Below are 22,518 nucleotides of genomic sequence, written 5' to 3'. Positions count from 1 at the left end.
TCATATCTGGTATAAGACTCCAAGCCCTTTCACAAGTGCAGGAGCAATTAACTGGGCTAAATGTAGTGATGAGACTATTCTTACCTTCTTATCTAAGGGAAATCCGTGACCTTCCAATTTTTGAATATTCACTGTCTCAATTGACCATCTCTTTCCAATTTAGCACTTAAAAGAATAATGCAAAACACTAAAATACAGACATTTGTATATTAGTCAAATGTAACACCAAAGGGCATTAGATACTACACATATGAATCTTGCTTTACATAAAGATCAGGTACAGAGCTTGGATTTATATAAGCAATAAGTTAAAGTTGGTGATTTACAAACAGGCTTCCTTTAAATAAGATTTATCCTGGTGTATTTAAATTCAATTCTATTTACAAACAACAAAAAGCACAATATTCAGACTTCTCAGCAATAAGTTTTGTATAAAATGAAGTATAAATTGGTTACATTTCAAAACTTAAGCCTTTGTTTGAGGTAGAATAAACAAACATATCAAAATACACTTTGTAAGGGGAATTTTAATCAATATACTTTTATGTTATCGTTAATCTTTTACAATTCTAAGTTTTCATATTACGATTAACTGTACTTTGGGAACGCTCATTCAGTGACAAAAAAGAGTAGATGTTTTACAACACAGGTGAATAATGTGCTTGTTTCTTCTATCTGTTAAACTATCCTCATTTGTGAAAGTAGAGTTACCTATGTTTTTCTGTTCCTCTTTTCAAATGTGGATGTGAGTGGAGAAAATTGTCCTTAGTATGCTTCCATCTTCGGATTAGGTTTCTCCCTGTTTTCTGATGAGCATTGAGCTCTTTCAAGTCAAACTAAGTGTCCAGCCTATTATTCAAAAGTAATATTTCAAAGTTCAGAGATAATGGATAGTGATAAACACATTAGGTATGTTCTTTCCAGACTGCACTCCCCAGCATGGCTGTAGCACAAGGAAGAATCTCATGGCTCACGTACTTTACCTTCTGCCTGACAAAGTTTAAGCACTTCTATTTTAGGGTATCCTGGGACAAGGGGATTTTTGCAGTATTTGATATTTGCTTGAGCCTAATTTTCAAACTACAATTTTCATATTTAAGTTTTATAGGTATTGTCAATATTCTTAAGAATCGTAAACCAAAGATCTTTTAGAAATGTAGTCCAGTCATAAAAGGAGTCAATGTTTTGATAATTCATAGTTGTTGTTTTTCTTGTTTTTGAAGCAGATTGAACAAGTTACAACTGTGTCCAGTAACACTGCTTAGTCTTATAGTAGTAAATTCAAAGACAGTACCTGTTGGCTAGTTTGCTCCTACTGACCTACTGCTTTCTATATTTTGGAAAACTCATAAATGCTGCAAGCCATACCAAAAGTAGAAGCAGATTTTGTGATATGCAGAATTTGAAATTTTAATAAGTCAGAATTGCAAACTTGTCCACTGTGCAGAATGGTCAATTTATAAAATATGGTAAATTGAACTTTAAAAAATGTTGATCAAGTATTCTTAATTAAAATGTTAATATATTTTAGGTCTCTCATTTGAATGGATATCCATCGTTACTTAGCAAATGCCTGAATTTACTACTGGTATTAGCAAAACTTGAACATTTATAATCTTGTAGAGATGACCAGTGTTTCCTTGATAAAGTTTTCATATCAGTTCTCTCTGAATGATGTTTTAAAGGATTCTGTGCAACATTTTTAGCTCTGATATTTAAGAAACAGATTATTATATCCTTTAGCAACTTGACAAAGTGATTGATGGCACACACTTCTCCATCAAAGAGATGCTTATTCACATCTACAAAAAGATCAATATGCCCAGAAAGCTCATATAATATTTTCTGTTGAAGATACAATTCCCTTTGTTTAGGAACTAGTTCAAAAATTGCCATTCTTGAATGGGTTCTTACAACTCGCTCACAAATATTTATGACCCGACACAGACTTTCTGAAGGAAAATGCAAACCATTCTTCTTTTTAACAAATAATAGTGAGCCAATTTTAGAGGCTTTGAGATCCGATGCATACAGTGCAGTGATGCAGTCCTCACAAGTTAAAAGAGCTGATAACTTGTTTGCAACATAACCAGCATCACAGATGAGATTTCGCCTATGATCTGACAGGTCTAGTAATGCCTCACTTAGTGAACAATTAGACCAGTCTTGACAAATACCCTCTTCGTGAAAGAGAGTCTTTGTAACACTGACACCATACTGACGTTGAACTGTCCAAAGCGCCAAGTCTTTCCTTCGAGCAACTGAAATGTCAAAGATGCTTACTTTGCTTAGAAAAACTTCATCTTGAAATTTGTATCTGGTCTCCAAATTATAGTAAGCTTTCTGGAATGCCATGCAGGTAGGGCTAGAACTTGTTACTAATACCTGCCTAAGCATCTTTAGAAATAATTCCAGATGATCGTGACTGAATTTGTAAGTCAGAAGATAAGGAAAAGGCATGACCTTTGGGAAAACATAATTTTGGTAGAGCCATTTTAAGCTCTCAGCATTGAGCAAAAATCCCAGGAATCCTAGTTTTTGCTTACCTTTAATTATTTGATTATTGCTAGTGTCAGATAATGTAACAAAAATAGTCTTGGCTTCAATTAACACGTGGTTTATTTTACTGTAAGTTTCAGGCAACAGAGGCCCTTTAAGTCCCTTTCCATAACAGTTCCTACTATTAAAGATGTCAAACAGATTGTTAATTAAACGTAAAAAATGGATGGTACCAATACAGTTTTGAAAAGGTGGCAGGTCTAAGGATAGCAAATATTCTAATGCACTGGCTACACTCTCACTAAAGAGTTGGGTGGTACAATTCACTTTCAGTACATGATTTTTCAAATTTGCAAGTGTACTTGGTATTCTTTCCATATTTGATAATTCCTGTTCCTCCAGTGCTACTAAGTCCACAAGGTGCTGCCAATGTGCTATGCCATTAATAAACTGAATGCTTTGAAAATTCTGAAATGCATTTCTTATTAATCTTAGCAAGTGGCAAGAGTCAAAGAAGTATGCAATCTGTTGACTAGAAGATGAAGGATGCTGAAATGTACATTTCATGTCGTCTCCATCAATATGTATCCCCAATGCTTTTGCCATCTGAACACTATGTGCTGTGGCATCAGATGTAACAGCCAGAACTGTGATTCCTATGTCACTCAGTTTGCCAATAGTCAGACGAAGCAGCTGAGCTTGCAAATATCCAGATGCTCTGTTTACAAAAAAATAACCAAGAGGTGTTCTCCAATGGCCAAAAATACCCACTGCCATTAACAAAACAGTTTCTGAAGCAAGTGGCGTTTCATCAGCATCAAGTTTTCCAAGACCAAAGTCCATAAACCCCTGCAAACTGTGACTGCTAGGATCCCACTGAAGCTGTTGCTTGAGAGGTATACTTTTTATTAACAATGAACAGTATTGATAGAGCTGATCTCCATTCTCTACTCTTCGTTGAAGAAAAGAAAAAATGTTGCTGTTGAAACCTGGACTGGGTTGGCATTTGGATAACCACCTAGAATACATAAAAAGTGAAAGAAAACTCAAAGAGAAATAAAAAGACAAATGGGAAAATGCCTTAAGCACTATTATAGTCTCCCATCCCTGTAGAAATAAAGCCAAGTATATAAGCAGCCAAATTCTATAGACATTTTCAATGGTAAATTCATCGTTACAATAAAATAGTAAGATAAACTTAGAAACACAAAGTAGTATTTTAAGATGCAAACATCCAACATATTTTTAATTTCTCATTTATTCTTTAAAAAGTAAACCAACTAACCAGTTTGTTCTAACTGATCTTTTTATATTGTAAATCATAAACAAATCTTACCTGTAAATTCACTGAAACGAGAAAACTGCTGAATGTGAAGGAACCTTTGAGAACATCTAGTACATCTACCTCATTTTACAAATCAGGAAACTGGGACAGAGGGAGAGGTTAAGCGACTTGGCCCATAATGTACTGTTAGTTATGAACGAATGTGAAACCTGGCTTTCCTGATGCCCAGGGGTTTAGTGCATTTCTCTCTTTACAGCCTCAAAATTACGCCCTTAAAGGCATATAACAAGTGTGCATCTGCACCCCTATACAACCTACCTGTGCTACTATCTTAGGAGTTCTTTCATAGTATCCCTGCTCTTCTCAGACTGCTAATTATTTTCTTCCTATAATGGTGTCTATCTTTGGAATTCTTCTTACTTCTAGTTTACTCTTTCTAACTTGTTATAGATCAGGAAAGAAAACAGCCACATTTAATAATTGTCTAAAACTAAAGGGATTCTGAGGGAGAGACTAGGATGTTCACCTGCAACATATACTTTTGTAACTCAAATGTCTGTTAAGTTAAATTTCTGATTTTTTGGCTATATTCTAAGGCAACCAAGGCTTCCTCCTGGACAGCTGACCTCTACTTAATTGAGAGTTTAATGTTCTTCCCTAAGTATTTTGGGATAGGGCTTTCCAAATATTTTAGGTGCCAGCTAGAAGTTTCATAAACAAAATTCACCCTTAGTACATACTACGAACTTACACCTATATGACACACACACACAGAGTTGACTTCTGAACTAAACGGCATGGGTACACTTATACATGACTTTTTTTTCAACCAAATGCATGGAGAGAAAATACAGTATTTATAGGATGCAAAACTTGCATATACAGACAGCCAACTTTTCATATACATAGGTTCTGCAGCACTGTCTACAAGACTTGTGTATGCATGGATTTTGTTATACTGGCACAAGTTGGGGGTGTCCTAGAACTAATCCCCCACATATACCAAGGGATGACTGTAATAATTTAAATAAATATAAATATATTTATATATACTTAAATGGCAATTATGACCCACTAATTTCATGATGCATTAATAGGTTTAAAAAACACACTTATAGGCCAGGCATGGTGGCTCATGCCTATAATCTCAGCACTTTGGGAGGCTGAGGTGGGCAAATCACCTGAGGTCAGGAGTTCGAGACCAGCCTGGCCAACATGGTGAAACCTCATCTCTACTAAAAATACAAAAATTAGCTGGGCATGGTGGTGCGCACCTGTAATCCAGCCACTCAGGAGGCTGAAGCAGGAGAAGTGCTTGAACGTGGGAGGCAGAGGTTGCAGTGAGCCGAGATTGTGCCACTGCATTCCAGCCTGGGCGACGAGGCAAAACTGTCTCAAAACAAAACAAAACAATAACATACTTACAGGATGGCAAAAGACATACCTTGACTATAAGTAGGTTATAATCTATTTAGAAGACAAAAGTATTTGTTGTTTGTATATTAAAATAGGGCAAACCAGAAATAAGGCCACACACCTATGACAATCTGATCTTCGACAAAGTTGACAAAAACAAGCAAAAGGGAAGACTCCCTATTCAATAAATGGTGCTGGGGTAACTGGCTAGCCATATGCAGAAGACTGAAGCTGGACCCTTACACCACATACAAAAATTAACTCATGATGGATTAAAAGACTTACATGTAAAACTCAAAACTATAAAAACCCTGGAAGGCAACCGAGGCAATACCATCCCGGACATAGGAACGGTAAAAGATTTCATGACAAAGACACCAAAGCAATCATAACAAAAGCAAAAATTGACAGGTGGGATCTAATTAAGCTAAAGAGCTCCTGCACAGCAAAAGAAAATGTCAACAGTAAACAGACATCCTACAGAATGGGAGAAAATATTTGCAAACTGTGCATCTGACAAAAGCCTAATATACAGCATCTATAAGGAACTTAAACAAATTTACAAGAGAAAATTGTTAAAAAGTGGGCAAAGGACATGAACAGACACTTTTCAAAAGACATACATGCCACCAACAAGCATATGAAAAAAAGCTCAACATCACCAATCGTTAAGAGAAATGCAAATCAAAACCATAATGAGATACTATCCCACACCAGTCAGAATGACTATTATTAAAAAGTCAACAAATAATAGATGCTGGCAAGATTGTGGACAAATGGGAAAACTTACTTATACACTGTTGGTGGGAGTGTAAATTAATTCAATTATTGTGGAAAGTGATTCCTCAAAGGGCTAAAAGTGAACTATGATTTTATCCAGCAATCCCATTACTGGTTATATACCCAGAGGAATATAAATTATTCTACCATAAACACACATGCATGCAAATTTTCACTGCAGCACTATTCACTATAGCAAAGACATGGAACAACCTGAATCTCCATCAATGACACACTGAATAAAGAAAATGTAGTACATACACACCATGGAATACTATGTAGCCATAAAAAAGAATGAGATCATGTCTTTTGCAGCAACATGGATGGAGCTGAAGGCTATTTATCCTCAGCAAACTAACAGGAACAGAAAACCAAATACTGCATGTTCTCACTTATAAGTGGGAGCTAAATGATAAAAACCTGGCTAGGCACCGTGGCTCACGCCTGTAATCCCAGCACTTTGGGAGGCCGAGGGAGGCAGATGACCTGAGGTCAGGAGTTTGAGACCAGCCTGGCCAATATGGTGAAACCCCATCTTTACTAAAAATACACAAATTAGCCAGGCTTAGTGGTGTGTGCCTATAATCCCAGCTACTTGGGAGGCTGAGGCAGGAGAATCACTTGAACCTGGGAGGTGAAGGTTGCAGTGAGCCAAGATTACACCATTACACTCTACACTCCAGTCTGGGCAACAGAGCGAAACTCTGTCTCAAAAAAAAAAAAAAAAAGATGAGAACTTATACACAAGAAAGAAAACAACAGACACTGGGGTCTACTCGAGGGTGGAGGTTGGGATGAAATAATCTGTACAACAAACCCCCGTGACATGAGTTTACCTATGTAACAAACCTTCACATGTACCCCTGAACCTAAAATTAAAAGATTAAAAAAAAAAGGAAAAATAGTAAGACAATGACTCAACAGTATAGCAGTGCTACAGCACACTAGAATGTTGAAAGCTCTTTCCAGGTGTGTCACCGAATTTTAATTGTTTAAAATTTATTTTTTTTACATTAGGATTCTCAAATGAGCACCAAGGATGCTAACTGTGTTGCATATGTGGTACATATATAACAAAGCACTTAATGTCCCTATGTAATTTTATTTTAAATGGGGTTAAAAAAACAACCAACTTATGTTCTGCTGAGTTTGATTTTTAAATGGAAATCTCAATGGTATCTGAATATCTACAGCTACTAGAACAATGTCATGAACATGAAGCAGAATGGTATGTGGATTTGTTGATTTATTTTTTAAAGTTTTTATAAGAAAGAGTAGGCATATCCAAACCAAGTTCATGAGTTAGAACGGTAAGGAAGGAGATAATTTCTCCTTTAAATCTCTTTTCGTCTCTGAAAATAAAAAAATTTTCTTATGATCATAAAAAAAAGACACATTCTTCTTTTTAAAAAAACTGAATATAGAAAGTATAAAGAAGAAAGTAAAAGTTACTGTTAATGTCTTTATGTATACATACCTAGATATAATTTTCAAAACTGTATACTGAACCTATTTTTCACTTAATGGTAATTAGGTTTCACATATTTTTCCACACCCTTAAATATCAACCTCCAGCAACACTTTAAATGTGTACACAGTATATACCACAGTATAGTTAAATGAAAAACAACCAACTCAAATCGAAGGACATCTTGATAATTTCAAATTTTTAGATAACAGTACCACAATGTGTATATGTATGCATGTGCACCCATACACATATACATATTTATGTCATTTGTGTAATTCCTAGGAATAACATGCCAAGGTAAACTTACTTATATTTTAATAAGAAATTTAAGACAAATTTTGGATTTCAGCTGCACATAATTGGGTAGGTCAATTTACAATTCATATTTCCAAATTGTCCTTGCAAAAGTTCAAAGCAATTTTCATTTATACTCTCATCAACATGATATTTTAAATTAACAAACCAATATACAATAACTTAGTTATGGAATGATTATAGGGAGTCACTTGGGTGGCCTAAAATTCTGCCTGGGAAAAATATAGTCCTAGAGATCTACAGTGCTAAATGTTTTTCTGTTAAGACTTTTAGCTACTCCCACTGTTGTTACTTTTGATTCTCTCACAGCAGGTAACCTATAGAGGGAGTTGGTTTACTAAACTGCAGTGAATATAAACCAAAAATTAGAAACAGAGGAAATATAAATAAGGAGCAACTGTGCCAGCATTTTCTATCTATGACCAAGATCACACTAAATATATCACTATTATAACAAGGAAAGTTAAGGATATTAAGACTTAATTTCAAAGGATTTGTGAAAATAAATTACCTTAAAGACCCCAAACACTGAAAATTGTAAAAACACAGCTTTGGGAAAGTTTTGGACATAAAGAATCCAGGGAGAACTGAAAAGGGATCCAACATCAGTAAAGAGAAAATTAGAGAAATATCTGATGTAGCTAAGACTAGAGAAAGATATAGACAATTAGAAATTCATGAGGCACCCTATCTAACCGAACCAAAGGTTTTAAAAAAATTTAAGTCTAGTTTGGTCTGTCATCGTCTAATTGTTAACCATCTAATTGTTTCTCCATCATTATGGAGAGAAAGACAACAGTTTTGACCACAAATCTGGTACTGCATTTTTCTAGTTACTTACTTTTCCTGGTAGGTGACTGGTCACATTTTCTCCTTTCTTCCCAAATCTAATAATGCCTTCCTCCTCAACTCTCAGTTAATAACTTTGAGAAAACAGAAGCAATGCAATAAAAACTCATTTTCCTGCTGAGTGTGGTGGTGCACGTCTGTAGTTCTAGCTACTCAGGGAGGTTGACTGGACGACTGCTTGAGCCCAGAAGTTCAAGGCCAATCTGGGCAACACAGTGAGACCCCATCTTTTTTTTTGAGACGGAATCTCGCTTTGTCACCCAGGCTAGTGTGCAGTGGTGCAATCTCGGCTCACTGCAAGCTCCGCCTCCTGGGTTCACGCCATTCTCCTGCCTCAGCCTCCCAAGTAGCTGGGACTACAGGCACCTGCCCCATGCCCGGCTAATTTTTTTATTTTTTTAGTAGAGATGGCGTTTCACCATGTTAGCCACGGTGGTCTCAATCTCCTGACCTCGTGATCCGCCCGCCTCAGCCTCTGAAAGTGCTGGGATTACAGGCATGAGTCACCGTGCCCAGCCGAGACCCCATCTTTTTAAAAGACAAAACTCATTTTCCTACTACCAAATCTGTTAACCTATTGTATCTATACTTCTGCCTTTCTTCCTGTTTCAATGGATGAACGGTCCCAATACCTTAAGGTCATACTTCCTTCCACAGTGGTGTTGGATGTCATCCTCCTGCAATTATCATTTCTCTTATACATCGCCAATTTTCTTTTCTCTCTTGGATCATTCCCATAAACATGCGAACACGCTGGGACATGTGCCATCTCAACAAACACCCTCCCCTCAATGCATGTTCCTTTCTACCTACAGACCCATCTCTACTCTCCTTCATAGCAAAACTCCACGGAAGAGCCCACAATCATTTTCTCTGCTTCTTCACCTTTAGTCTCTCTTAATCCCACTCCAGCCAGGTTTACCTCTCCACCACTCTACTATAACTGCTTTTGTCATGGTCATCAATGACCTTCATCTTGCAAAATCCAATGGTCAATTATCTGTCCTCATCTTACCTGATCTCCCAGCAGCATTTGACATAGTGGACTACTCCCTCCTTGAAATACTTTCTACACTTGGCTTCCAGGCCATCACAATCTCCTGGTTTTCCTCCTGCCTCACTGGCCGCTCCTGATCAATAAATATTTATTGAATAAATATTAAATATAATGATTATAAAGATCTAAGACTTAAGATAACTGTGTTAAAAACATCACTTTTTATATGGGAAAATAAATGGAAACGTATATACCATTAATATAAGAATCTTATATTAATATAATATAATCTTACATTAATATAAGAAAATAAACGGAAGCTCTACATACCATTAATATAACAGAACACTATATGGCCACTAAAACAAAATTTTATTGGTAGGTAAATAGTTTTTTTTTTTTTTAACTTGGAGGATATACACAAAACTGCTAATTGTAGTTATCTTGTGGGATTAGGGGAAGGGAAGTACTGTGTTTTTCACTTTCTGGTATTTATGTACTTATATACTGTTTGAATGTTTTATAACAAACATATATTACTATCATACTAAACAATATACCTTACTTATAGGCAAAGTACCTAAAGAAATGAGCAACTGTTTGAGTACTGGAATTATAAATCTAAATATATAATGTTGGTCACAAAATGCAAAATGACATGAAGAGAGAAAAGATACATGTGCGCTGGAATTACCAGGAAGATTTAATCTAGGAGTTGATGCAGAACTATGGGAAATGAAGAAAACCATGAAAAAGAAAAGATAAGAAGTTACGTGAAATCTCTTATATAAACCATAGTGAAATACCATTAAGTAATGCTTTAAAACCAGTGTAGAAGAGATTGAAAAGGTATATGCTTCTCAACACAAAGAAAAGATAAATGTTTGGATTTATAAATGATGGATATTTTAATTACCCTGATTTGATCATTACAAATTATATATATGTATCAAAATATCGTATGTACCCCCAGAATATGTACAACTATCAGAAAACAAAAAAAAACAAAAAGGTATAGGAGGAGAAATTATCAACAGAGTACCTATAAAACTCTCTTGCTTAGCAAAAAGTGAATATTTATAAATAAGTATAATATCTAGCTTGAATGGTAAAATCACATTATGAAAGAGTAAGCCTTATATACAAATGTTCATCAAAATATATGAAAAAACAATTATAACCCCAAAATGGAAACAATAGAAATGTCCAATAGCTGGAGAACGTCAGAGTTAAGTAGGGTAGGACTACCTGATATCATGCAGCTATTAAAACTTGTCTATAAAGAGTTCAAAATAACGTTATAGATAAAAGGCATACATAATAAAGTAATAAAAGGCTGGTTGGAAATTTATTTACAAAAGATCATAACTATGTAAACACTAATAAATCTAAGTGCACACACACACAAACACACACACAGAGGAAGGAAATACTCTAAATGTTAACAGTAATTGTTTATATATAATGTATGGGAATAATAAATTTTTCCTCTTTAAATTTTTTTAGAAGAGCAGCCCTCTGAAGGTCAATTAGAAGAGCAGCCCACTCTGAAGGTCAATTATTTTTAAATCTTTTATTGGTAGTATTATTGTAATAGTGTGTATAGAGGAAAATCTACAATTTTTTATAAAGGAATCTGGGCTGGGCACAGTGGCTTATGTCTGTAATCCCAGCACTTTGGGAGGCCGAGGTGGGTGGTTCACGAGATCAGGAGTTCAAAATTAGCCTGGCCAACACGGTGAAATCCCACCTCTACTAAAAATATAAAAATTAGCTGGGTGTGGTGGTGGACGCCTGTAATCTCAGCTACTCGGGAGGCTGAGGCAGGAGAATGGGTCGAACCTGGGAGGTGGAGGTTGCAGTCAGCCAAGATCTCGCACCACTGCACTCTAGCCTGAGCGACAGAGCAAGACTCCATCTCAAAAAAAAAAAAAAAGGTATCTATAAAACTAGGCTGGGCATGGTGGCTTATGCCTATAATCCCAGCACTTTGGGAAGCCAAGGCGGGTAGATCACTTGAGGCCAGGGGTTCGAGATCAGCCTGGCCAACAAAGCAAAACCCCATCTCTACTAAAAATACAAAATAGTAGCTGGGTGTGGTGGCACATGCCTGTAATCCCAACTACTCAGTAGGAGGTTGAGGCATGAGAATTGCTTGAACCTGGAAGGCAAGGTTGCAGTGAGCCGAGATCATGCCACTGCGCTGTATGCAGCCTGGGTGACAAAGCAAGACTCAGTCTCCAAATAAAAAAAAAATAAATAAATAAGGAATCTGTAAAACTAGTGGTAAAAACAGTAAAAATTAAGAATTCAGTATTAAATTTATAAGACATTACTAGAAAATCATTGTTATTTGCTCCACACTAAGAGAATTATAAATGCATCTATCCATTTTAATCACAAATCCTAAAAAATTATTTATCAAAATCTGTTCCCTGGTCAACCTACATTGGCATCAACTGCAGTGCTTATGAAAAATGCAGATTTTTTTGTGCTTTGCCTAAGACCAATGGCGATCAATCCAGAACTGTTCTAGATTTTCCAGGATCATCAGATATTAAACTACTGAAGTATACTAGAAATTCCAATATTTCAGGATTCAAATTTTATCTACCCAGAGTGTCTGGGAGATGCAAAAAACTTGTCATACTATGTGTCTCCATTTTGTTGGTGAAAATATTGCTGTTGTGATAATAGGCAAATACCACCTAGAAGTTTTTGAAAAACAAAAATGGGCTAATAATGGGAGTCCATTTTTTCATTTTTTAAATGGGAGTATGAGTACTAATAGCCTTAATAAGTAAAATGTGACAAAAGAATATGGTTTAACATCTAAAGAGTAATTAACATGTAATCAACAAGATGTCTTGACAAGAAAGACACTTTTAAAAAATAAAAAAGTAATTCACTTACGTTCTGAGGATAGAAGAATGAGGCAGCTTCAGAATCTTTCTTACATAATCATAGACTTTGCTACTGCACAAGTAGAGTGTACATGCAAATTGTTTCATTTCTGTGGAGTACTCATCTGTTTCTCTCCAATTATATAACTCCCACTTAAAATCTGTTAAAATAAATTTTTTTATTCTTTGTGATGAATAGTAAAATTTTCAGGTACAGATTATAGCATTTGGATATAAAATGCACTGGGCATCAAAATTCAAATACAAATATAGTTGCATGTTAATTAAGTCTATTCAGAGGTTAATATCCACTTAGGGCCCCTTGACCAATTTATTCGGTTCATCTGGAATCATTTCACTAGAGGGAAGAAAAAATTTTCAACTTGAATTATGTTTTACTGTTCAGTGGCAGCCTGAGAGGAGAGATTTTTAGAGGAAGTGAAAATAAAATGAGGACATTTATTTTATTTTATTCCCTGCTATTTATCTGAGGGTGAAAATTAGATATGAAAAACATTTCTGGGGATAGGGTACTATTCAGACTGAACAGACCATCTTGCCTAATATAGAGAGAAAAAAAAAAATTTTGTTCCTGGTGGGGATTCCTATTTATGACCTCTAGTCCCCTCTTGGAAAAACATAAAATATGGAGATAGCTACTCTTTTCTAAAAACAGGACACATTTCTCTTTTCCTAGAATGTAAGTCCAAATCTCTGCTGCTTTCATCAAAGAATAAGTTGGCAATTTTTATTTTGCCCTTTTTCAAATATCTTAGTTCACAAAGAGGACTAGGTAGCCTTTCCATGGGTTTATAGTCTACTCTATAGAATATTTTAGAAAAAAAATGTGGAGATACACAATTTCCAAGCTCAAAGAAATTCTGCAAACTAGTACAACTCTACTGCAAAAAGACTTTGGTAAAATTATGTAGCAGTTAAAACTGTTTATAATGAATTTGCAGTAGCAAATGGGTAAGAGCTACTACAAAAAGTGAAAAGTGCAGAACAGAAAATGGTATAAACCATATGGTTTCATCTCTGGGTAGTGGGATTACACATTATTTTAATTACTTAAATATTTCTTTGCTTTTCCTATAATAAATGTTACTTTTATAACTGGAAAACCATATGATATAAAAGAATTTTGGTGATCAATTTTCATTCTTCTTAAGCTACTGAGACTTTCACTTCCCAACTGAAAGCATGTTTTCATAGGTAAGAACAAAATAAATACTTAATGGTACCTCAGAAAAATAGCTATTTTTGTAAATACTACAGGTTACTAGGGGGAAGTACCTGAAAATTGAGCTCGTAGCAGACACTCTGTTTCTTCAGAAAGTAGTTTCTCTTCTACAAGTGCATCAATTAATTGTAAACTCTTTCTCTTCTTGATCATCCTGTAGTTCTTTACGGAGATAAGTCTTTTTTTGGACACTTGTAACATTTGTTGCACCTCAGCCAGTTTCTCTGCACCTATCGTCAAAGGTGTCTTTAAACTATAGTTATGGTCCTCAGTAGCAACTTCTTGAGAATTGTCTGGAAGAGGTTGTTTTAGGATTTTTTGTCTTGCTTTACCTTTAAGATGTACACCTTGAGGAATCTATGACAGATATATAAAATTAAAGTTATTTTAGAAATAATCACACAGAAGAGTATCTGTAAAAATACCCTAAATACAAAACACTAATCTGGTTGCTGTGGAGAGTTAGTTAGGAAAGAAAAGGTCATAATCTCTGAATGTTTTAATGTATAGTTTATAGGGAAATAGAAACAGGCTTTTTTTTTTTTTGAACTACACAGAAATATTAATGTGATGTTGAAAGTTTCTGAAATAAAGTAACTAGAGAAAGGTGGTAGTAAACTGGGATGGCTTCATGGAAGTGAGTTTTAAGCAGTTCTTAGAAGGTACAACAACATGGTTAATGAAGGTGACAGAGAAGTTATTTGTGCAAAAAAGAGGGCATAGTGGACAGAGCATGGCTTTGGAATTAAGACTGACCTGGGTTTGAATCTTAGCTCCCTCAATTAGCTGTCACATAAGCTCTACAATCCCTTGTGTCCTCATCTGTAAATTGTGGATAATAATACAGGATTCTTTTGAAGATACAATATAAGAATTTATGTAAATCTCCTGGCACAATGCCTGGATCATTGTAGCTCTCAATACATGGCAGCCATTATTGATTTTACACAAAAGTATGAAAGCAGGCAAATTTATCACATATATAGTAAGTATATATGGTTTGAAAAGAGAATTCAGGGCAGTTAAAAATGTACAAATCAATTCATAGGAAGCTCTTGGAACTTGGTGAGTTTGAATTTGACACCAACTAAATACTTCCGAATAGGGGAATGAGATAAACCAATACTGAAAGAAGGAGACTCTGACGATTAAGAGGAAAGTAAGGCTAGTGTCAGGATAGAACAGTTAGGTGACTATCACAGACTGTGCAGAAAGTCAAAGCCCATGTGTCAGAGTTGTGGTTAAGGGGTAAAAGGTTAAAATAAAAACAGTCATAGGAAACAGAAGAATATCATACCAATACTGGTGACTCACTCATAGAAAGTCTCATTATTTCCCACATACTTCCTGTATCAACGTTAATAATTAGGTATATTTTTGATCAAGATAAATAACATTATTGGGAGGAACCAAAAAACATAGATAATTTCAAAGTACTATGAAAGCTGTCTCATACTTAACAAAAGCCTGTATTCTAAGGCTATTTATATCTACCAGTTGATTTTTGCAATTGGTTAGTAACCTTTATATGTATCTAGACAAATGATTTGCATTTATATCGTTTTTTAAAAGCTCCAGAACAAATGTTAATATATATAATTTTTTAAAAAAATTTTCAAAGCATTTAAAATCTATTACTGGATTTAAGACTCGGGATTTTTTTTGTCTGCAAATTCTAGCTATAATGGGGGCTATCTTGATTTTTAAAGGCTCTGTAAATTTTCATTTTGTTGACTTACACCTACATTTAAATACCTTGTATAGAGAAACAGAAGGCACAGCTCCTTTTTTCAGCTTTCTTCTTATGCCATATGACTCAAAGTCACTTTCTTGAAAATGTTTGGAACACAGTATTGCACCTGGTCCTGGAATCCAAATCTTTTTGCTTCTGGGGTCCACACGATTAACAGCCCTGATCCATTTTGAGCGCTGTATGGTATCAGTTGGAAATCTATGGCAATCACATTAAAGTTCCATTAACATGAAAATATTATAGTAATATTACAGTAGTATTTATTATATAAACCCATCTATTATTTTACTGCTTTATAGAAACATAAAGCCAAGTGAATTAAAAGTTTAATTTACTTAGTTCATTTTTCAAAGTTCTTTGATTTTTTTTAATCCAAAAGTTCAATATCTGATTTTGTCCTTGTCAATCATAGAGGGGCAATTCTCATATTAAAAATAAAAATCCTAGTATATTTTGTCTTCACTTCCTACACTTAACAGAATTTGCTCAAATTTAAATGGTTAAAGAATATATGCATCTTTTCCTTTCCTGTAGTGATTTTAAACTATTTGGTACTCTTCCTTTTAAGAAGTGGAGCCTGGCTGGGTGCAGTGGCTCATGCCTGTAATCCCAACACTTTGGGAGGCTGAGGCGGGAGGATCAGAGGTCAGGAGTTCAAGACCAGCCTGGACAACATGGTGAAACCCCGTCTCTACTAAACATACAAAAAATTAGCCGGGCGTGGTGGCGGGTGCCTGTAATCCCAGGTACTGGGGAGGCTGAGGCAGGAGAATCTCTTGAATCCGTAGGTGGAGGTTGCAGTGAGCCGAGATCGCACCATTGCACTCCAGCCTGGGCAACGAGTGAAACTCCGTCACCAAAAAAAAAAAAAGTGGAGCCTAATTCCCCTCCCCTTGAGTGAGTATGGGCTAGAGTTAGTGATTTGCTAAGGAACGGAAAAAGAACATGTGACAGTAAGTGACCACAGACTACGTCATAAAGGAACAAGGTTTCCTCCTTGCTGTCTGTAGAGAATGGTTTGCTCTGGGGTAAGGTATCTGGCATGTTATAAAGCAGTCCTGTGGAGAAAACTAGTTGGTGAGGAGCTGAGGCCTCCAGTCAAAGGCCATGTTGAGTTAGTCTTTTTGAAAGCAGTTGACTTCAGCCTTCAGATGACTGCAATCTTATGAGATACTGTAACATCCAGCTACACTCCTGAATTCCTGACCCTCAGAAATGTGTGAGATAAAAATGTTTATACTGAATTTTGAGGTAACTTGTTATGCAGCAGTAGAAAACAAGACAAATATATTTACTATATTCAGTTTTTTCATGTTTAAAGGCACTACTTTTTCCTAGCCTTGATTATAAAAATTACCTTGCATTTATTTATTTTTCAATCCAAGCCAAATTATGTTTAGAAACTTGGCCAGGCGTGGTGGCTCACGCCTGTAATCCCAACACTTTGGGAGGCCGAGGCGGGTGGATCACTTGAGGTCAGGAGTTCAAGACCAGCCTGGACAACATGGTGAAACCCTGTCTCTGATAAAAATACAAAACTAGCTGGGCATGGTGGCTCCCACCTGTAATCCCAGCTACTAGGGAGGCTGAGGCCGGAGAATCGCTTGACCCTGGGAGGCGGAAGTTGCAGTGAACCAAGATAGTGCCACTGCCCTCCAGCCTGGGCGACAGCAAGATTGCATCTCAAAAAAAAAAGAAAAAGAAACTTGTGAAATTAACACAATAAAAATCACAAAACTACTCTTTCTGCCCTTTCTACTTTGACGTATCTTAGAGACAGACTTACAGGTAACTATGCTTTTTGTGTATTTTAATTTAGACTTTAAAGCACATAGTTACTAGAACAGAGATTGGTATAAATTTTATTTCTCAGCTAAATGCTACAAAAATATAGCAGCATGGTAAAACCTAATTCTGAGATACTCTCTCAATCACCTTGAGGAAGAACTCTGAATTGGAAAACCTGTATTTAAGCTTCAGTGACCTTCTACCAGCTATATGGTATTAGACACATCTCTCAATCTTAGAACTTCCTCACAGGGCTGTAGTAAGAGTGTATGAGGCTACAAATGTATTCAAAATCACTTTGTAAACTGTAAAGTACTATCCAAAGTTCGGTCTTTCCTAAGAATAACTAATTCTATTTCTGGGATTATAATTTTATTGTTCTGAGAAGATGATGATACTTGATCAAGGGAAAATGAACAGGGAATTCTTTTTCCAATAAGGTTGGGGCAAATCTATCTTTTTTCACTGAGTTCTTTTCTAACTCATGGAACATATTTTGCAAGGGAGCTTTTCCACAGATTAGGTATAGTCTCTAAATGTGCAAGGAACCCTCAAAAGTTGGCTGGTCCAACAACTTCTATTACTAGCGTGGTCCTCTGACGCAAAGCTTCCCAACAGGTATGCCTAGTGAGTACAGCTGTTGATATTCTTAGCCCATGGGGTGGCCTGGGACACCCGAGTAGTTACTTGAAGGCAGCCCCAAACAGTGCTATAGGTTTGCCCCAAAGTATTGAACAATTATTTCCTATGCGTAAAATGCTATGAAAAAGGTTGGGGCCGGGCAGGGTGGCTCAATTATTTCCTATGCGTAAAATGCTATGTAAAAGGTTGGGGCCGGGCAGGGTGGCTCATGCCTGTCATCCCAGCCCAGAAGTTGGAGACCAACCGGGGCAACACACTGAGACCTCATCTCTGCCAAAAAAAAAAAATAGCCAGGGTGGTGGCCTGTGCCTGTAGTCTCATGAGGCTGAGGTGGGAGGATCACTTGAGCCTGGGAGATAGAGGCTGCGCTGAGCTGTGATAGTGCCACTGCTCTCCAGCCTGGGCGACAAAGTGAGACCCTGTCTCCAAAAAAAGAAAAAAAAAAAAAAAAAAAAAAGGAAAATGTTGGGAAATATTGTAATCTAACTAGCATAACTAGTTTTGAGTTCTGGAAAAAATTAATTTGGTAATAATACCATTTTTAAAGCATTTACCTTGTGTGCTACATATGCTATAAAGTCTTACGTTTTGGTTTTACAAAATTCTACAAGGCAGGTTTTTATTCCTCTTACAGAAGAAGAAACCAAGACCCAGAGCCAAGTACAGACATCGGTAAATAATCAATTAAAATTGGAATTCATGTCTCCCTAGTTTAAAACTACCTCTATCACAAGAAAAATCCTAAATCAATTATGGTCTCACATACACAATGAGTTGGTTCACAGTTAACAATTTAGGTGGAGGAATCAGCCCTATTTAAAAAACAGAAAATAAAAAAACAAATCATTGAATTTTATACATAGTCTACCATACATAGTCCAAACTCCTTAACCTGGCATTTAAATTTTTAAAACGGTTTGTTTCTCAGGTACTTTTCCACTCCTCTATATTTGCACTTTCTATCCTTTACATTTTCCGATGCCATTCCTAACTACCCTCTTCCTAAGCCCCCCTTTCCAACCACAAAGTTCTTTTTGATCTTTCCATAAATCTGCTCCTTTTGTCTGTGAGGATCTATTTTACCCACTTTTCTACTTGCTAGTATACCCTGAATACTGATTTGAATGACCTATACCAGTCTGAACCATGGATATGAGTTCAGATAAGACTGGTCTGAAATTCTTCCCCACTGTCGAGCCAAATGAAACTTCCCTGCCATGTTCAAATCCAGCCAGAATCGGACCGGCCTTGCAAAGCTCAGCTAATAGCACTTAAGAACTTGCAATGTCAGGCAGTACAGGAGAAAACTGATCTGTACTCGTGCTCAGGAAGACGCCACACACACACTTCAACCGTTGTCCTAAACTGCCTTCCCTTCCGGCCTCCTCGCTTCAAATAATAAGACCATCCAATTAATGGAGGACTCCTTTCGCGTAACTCTCCCTAAAGCGGTAGGCGGTGCGAGAACCGGCTACTCAGAGGTAAACACTGGGTGGGAAGAGAGAGAACCTCAATTCTCACAGTGCCCCAATTCCGCTCCCACGCCCCGACGCTGCGCACGTCACGTCGCGTCACACACGCGGCGCGACCCACAGTGCGGCCCGGCCCCGCCCCACGCCGCGCCACGGCCCGCCGGGCCCCGCAGGGAGTTCGAGGGCTCCGAGGCTGCTCCCATACGCACTGGTGGAAGGAGAGGCCGCGTTCCCGGCTGAGCACGGTGTCACGGGTGCTGCAGCCCACTGCGGAGCAACTTCGGGTCATCTTCTTGTTACGTGGGGCCCCACCTTCGGGGTTCCCGCGACAGCATGAATCACGACAACTTTAGCTCCGCCCGTTGACTCTGCGGCTACGACCTTTATTTGTCAGGAAAGGCGGGCTTTAGAGGCGCGGGACTTCCACACTTCCTCTCCGAAGGCCCTGCGCCGGTGCCGTAGCCAATGACAGACCACGTTGTGTCCCAGCAGCCAATCGGAAGGGCCTGGTCCTGAAGTCGTGCACTTGACCGCTCCTCCCTCCGCGTTGGAGGCGGAATAGTGGGTTTTGCTGCAACCGGTTTTCTTTCTGTTTTCACCCATTCTGGCACAATCCGGCGCCATCGTCCTTCTTGTGAGGCCAAGCCTGAAAATGCGAAGCAGAGAGGCAGAACCAAAATTGAGGCGAATCCGGGAACCTGCCAATGGGTCTCCGGGTGCGGTCTCTGAAACTGGAGGATATCAGGAGGAAAGGGTATGGAAGAGGGATAAAACACGGTGCCCTAGGTGTGTTGAAGACAGAGTCAGGCCAAAAATATATGATTTACTGAGATGCGTGTCGTGTTCTTGCGCTTTATCTTGTAGCTCTCCGATGCGGAGAGAATGGGGAAGCTCTTGGCATGGTTGGCTGTAGGTGTGTGATACCGGAGGAGCAGGAGTCAAATAGGATACGCCGACTTTTAATTCAAGGAACCCTTTTCTGAAACACTTTGCCACAATGAAGGAAATAAGGTAAGGTTCTTGGGGCTCCTCAGTAGTAATAGGGGCAGGGGACAAGGGGCAATTAAGTGGTTTTGGTTGGGAATGAGGCATTATGAATAGCTTTCAGGAGGTAGAGCTTAGAACAATGTCTTAGTTATAAGCTCTTATGTTTGAGGAAGAGATTTCAATTTGCTTAGAAGGAAACGGGCCAGTGGGTTTTTGTCTCTGAGAAGGAGATCCTTAGCATACAGAAAACAGAGAAGGGTTTGCAACTTTTCCGTTTCTTTGTATAGCACACAAAGATAATTCCAAATATCCAGGCCTAACAAGATTGCTTCTTTTTCCTCTTTGTGTTTACTTTGTCCAGATTACAGCCGAAAAGATACATATTAAGGTATTACTTATTCACACCAGTTTTCCATTATAATATGCTTATATCTTCTCTGAATGGAATTAATAGCTTTTGGTTATGGTTCCTTAAAAGTCACATGGCCTAAGGATAGATAGTCAAGGAACTTTGGAAAAATTCGTCCCTGGGGGATGTGCAGGGCAAATACTTTTTGGCTGTAAGATGTGTGCAGAGAGTAAGAACTGGATTTAAATACTGTAAGTTGGTTGGGCTGTTAGAGCCTTTTCCTACTCAACCAATTAAGACCCGAATGAGGCTGAATAAAAATAACATTGTTTTTAGCTATTTAAAGAAAAAATTAGTTGCCTTATATTTTTGTAACAGTTTTACTCAGATATAATTCTCATACCATATAACTAACTGGTTTAAAGTGTACAATTCAGTGGGTTTTAGTATATGCACAGAATTGTGGAACAGTCACAATCAATATTAGAACATTTTAATCACTCCAAAAAGAAACCTCATTCTTATTAGCAGCACCTCCAAATATTCCCCCACCCCGCTTCAGCAACCACTAATTTAGTTTCTGTGTGCCTATGCCTGCTCTGTACATTTCATGTAAATGGAATTATGAACTAATATATGGTCTTTCTGACTGGCTTCTTTCACTTGGAATGTTTTCAGAGTTCATCCATCTTATAGCACGTATCAGTACTTTATTTTTTATTGCTGAATCGTATTCCATTTTATGGATGTAGCAGATTTTGTTTATCCGTTCAACAGTTGGTGGACATTTGGATTGTTTCCAATTTTTTTTTTTTTTTTTACTATTGTGAACATTCGTGTGCAAGTTTTTGTGTGGACAGATGTTTTCATTTTCCTGATTACACACCTAAGAGTGGAATTGGTGAGTCATAAGATAACTGTGTTTAACTTCTTTGAGGAAGTGCCAGATCATTTTCCCTAGTGGCTGCACCATTTTACATTCCCACCAGCAGTGGATGAGGCTGCCAGTTTCTCCACATTTTTGTGCGTGTGAAGTGGCTGTCTCATCGTGGTGTTTGCCTTTTCTTAAGGACTCAAAAGTTTGCAGATACAGGCATTCACTTGCCATTTTCTTAAGGTAGAGTTGAAAGTACTGCTGCCAGTTCATCATCTGAAATGAAGGCTGTTTTCTTTCCTGTTTAATTGGATTGCAACTATTTGCCTTTCCTAAAGATGAAATAGTGTGCTTCTCACATTATTCTGACAACATTTCTTTAATTATTAATTTCAAATGAATTTCTGAAAACTGCTTTTATCAGAACAGATTTACTTAAATGAAGGCAATAGCCGCAAGGGGTCACTGCTCTAGATATTTACTTCTGCATAGGAAATAAGTAATCCTTTATAGATGGAATTTTTTTTTCTTAGTTGTATTTTTGTATCTTTACATTTATTTATAACTTATATGTGCTCTTTTTGTTGTTGTGATTATTTTACTGTTGACATTGAAGTTCTCAATTTGATCATTTGGTTATATCATTGCTTCTAGTAACTTCATATCCAGTGATTAAACCTTTTCACTGCTGTTCACATAATGAACCGTTGTGATTATTGAATACTTAAATGAGGATATGTAAGCTGTATTAAAGATAGTGTTATTTGCAAAGGCATTGACTATTGCACAAAAAATTTTAAAAGAAAATATCTCTTTTCAGGAATTGTACTCTCAGAAATGTTGAGAAAAGATACATGGGTCTTGGAAGATAATTACTCAAAATATGCAGGGAAGG

General features: G+C 37.1%; 1 protein-coding gene and 1 long non-coding RNA gene across 5 annotated transcripts; one reads left to right on the top strand and one right to left on the bottom strand.

Moving 5' to 3' along the window:
- Positions 1-193: 193 nt before the first annotated feature.
- THAP9 (THAP domain containing 9) lies at positions 194-19,744 on the bottom strand. 2 transcript variants are annotated; one of them, XM_002814929.5, is made up of 5 exons: positions 19,623-19,744; positions 15,514-15,709; positions 13,812-14,115; positions 12,526-12,676; positions 194-3,517 (listed from the first exon to the last, which is right to left on the bottom strand). In XM_002814929.5, the coding sequence occupies exons 1-5, from the start codon at positions 19,700-19,702 to the stop codon at positions 1,537-1,539; spliced, it is 2,712 nt and encodes a 903-aa protein (XP_002814975.2). In that variant the 5' UTR covers positions 19,703-19,744; the 3' UTR covers positions 194-1,536. The 2 variants fall into 2 exon arrangements, with proteins under 2 accessions (XP_002814975.2, XP_054409463.1); XM_054553488.2 differs by lacking the exon at positions 19,623-19,744 and adding an exon at positions 17,074-18,383.
- Positions 19,745-19,836: 92 nt separating this feature from the next.
- On the top strand, positions 19,837-22,518 carry LOC129058807 (uncharacterized). 3 transcript variants are annotated; one of them, XR_010139746.1, is made up of 4 exons: positions 19,837-20,167; positions 20,278-20,424; positions 20,762-20,788; positions 21,428-22,518. It is a non-coding gene; the product is annotated as an uncharacterized LOC129058807 (long non-coding RNA). The 3 variants fall into 3 exon arrangements; XR_008524212.1 differs by lacking the exon at positions 20,762-20,788 and having other exon boundaries at positions 22,444-22,518; XR_008524211.2 differs by having other exon boundaries at positions 20,762-22,518.

This window comes from Pongo abelii, chromosome 3, assembly GCF_028885655.2.
Source record: "Pongo abelii isolate AG06213 chromosome 3, NHGRI_mPonAbe1-v2.0_pri, whole genome shotgun sequence".
Classification (NCBI taxonomy): Eukaryota; Metazoa; Chordata; class Mammalia; order Primates; family Hominidae; genus Pongo; species Pongo abelii.
This window is presented reverse-complemented; position numbering and strand designations above follow the sequence as displayed.

Bases quoted from the DNA above. Each gene is read 5' to 3' on its own strand.
- THAP9 (XM_002814929.5), bottom strand. From the start codon at position 19,702: ATGACCCGAAGTTGCTCCGCAGTGGGCTGCAGCACCCGTGACACCGTG. The intron at 14,116-15,513 runs GTATTTAAATGT...TATCTGTCATAG, and splicing joins CTTCTGTTTCTCTATACAAG to ATTCCTCAAGGTGTACATCT. The intron at 12,677-13,811 runs GTACTTCCCCCT...TTATTTTAACAG, and splicing joins GCTACGAGCTCAATTTTCAG to ATTTTAAGTGGGAGTTATAT.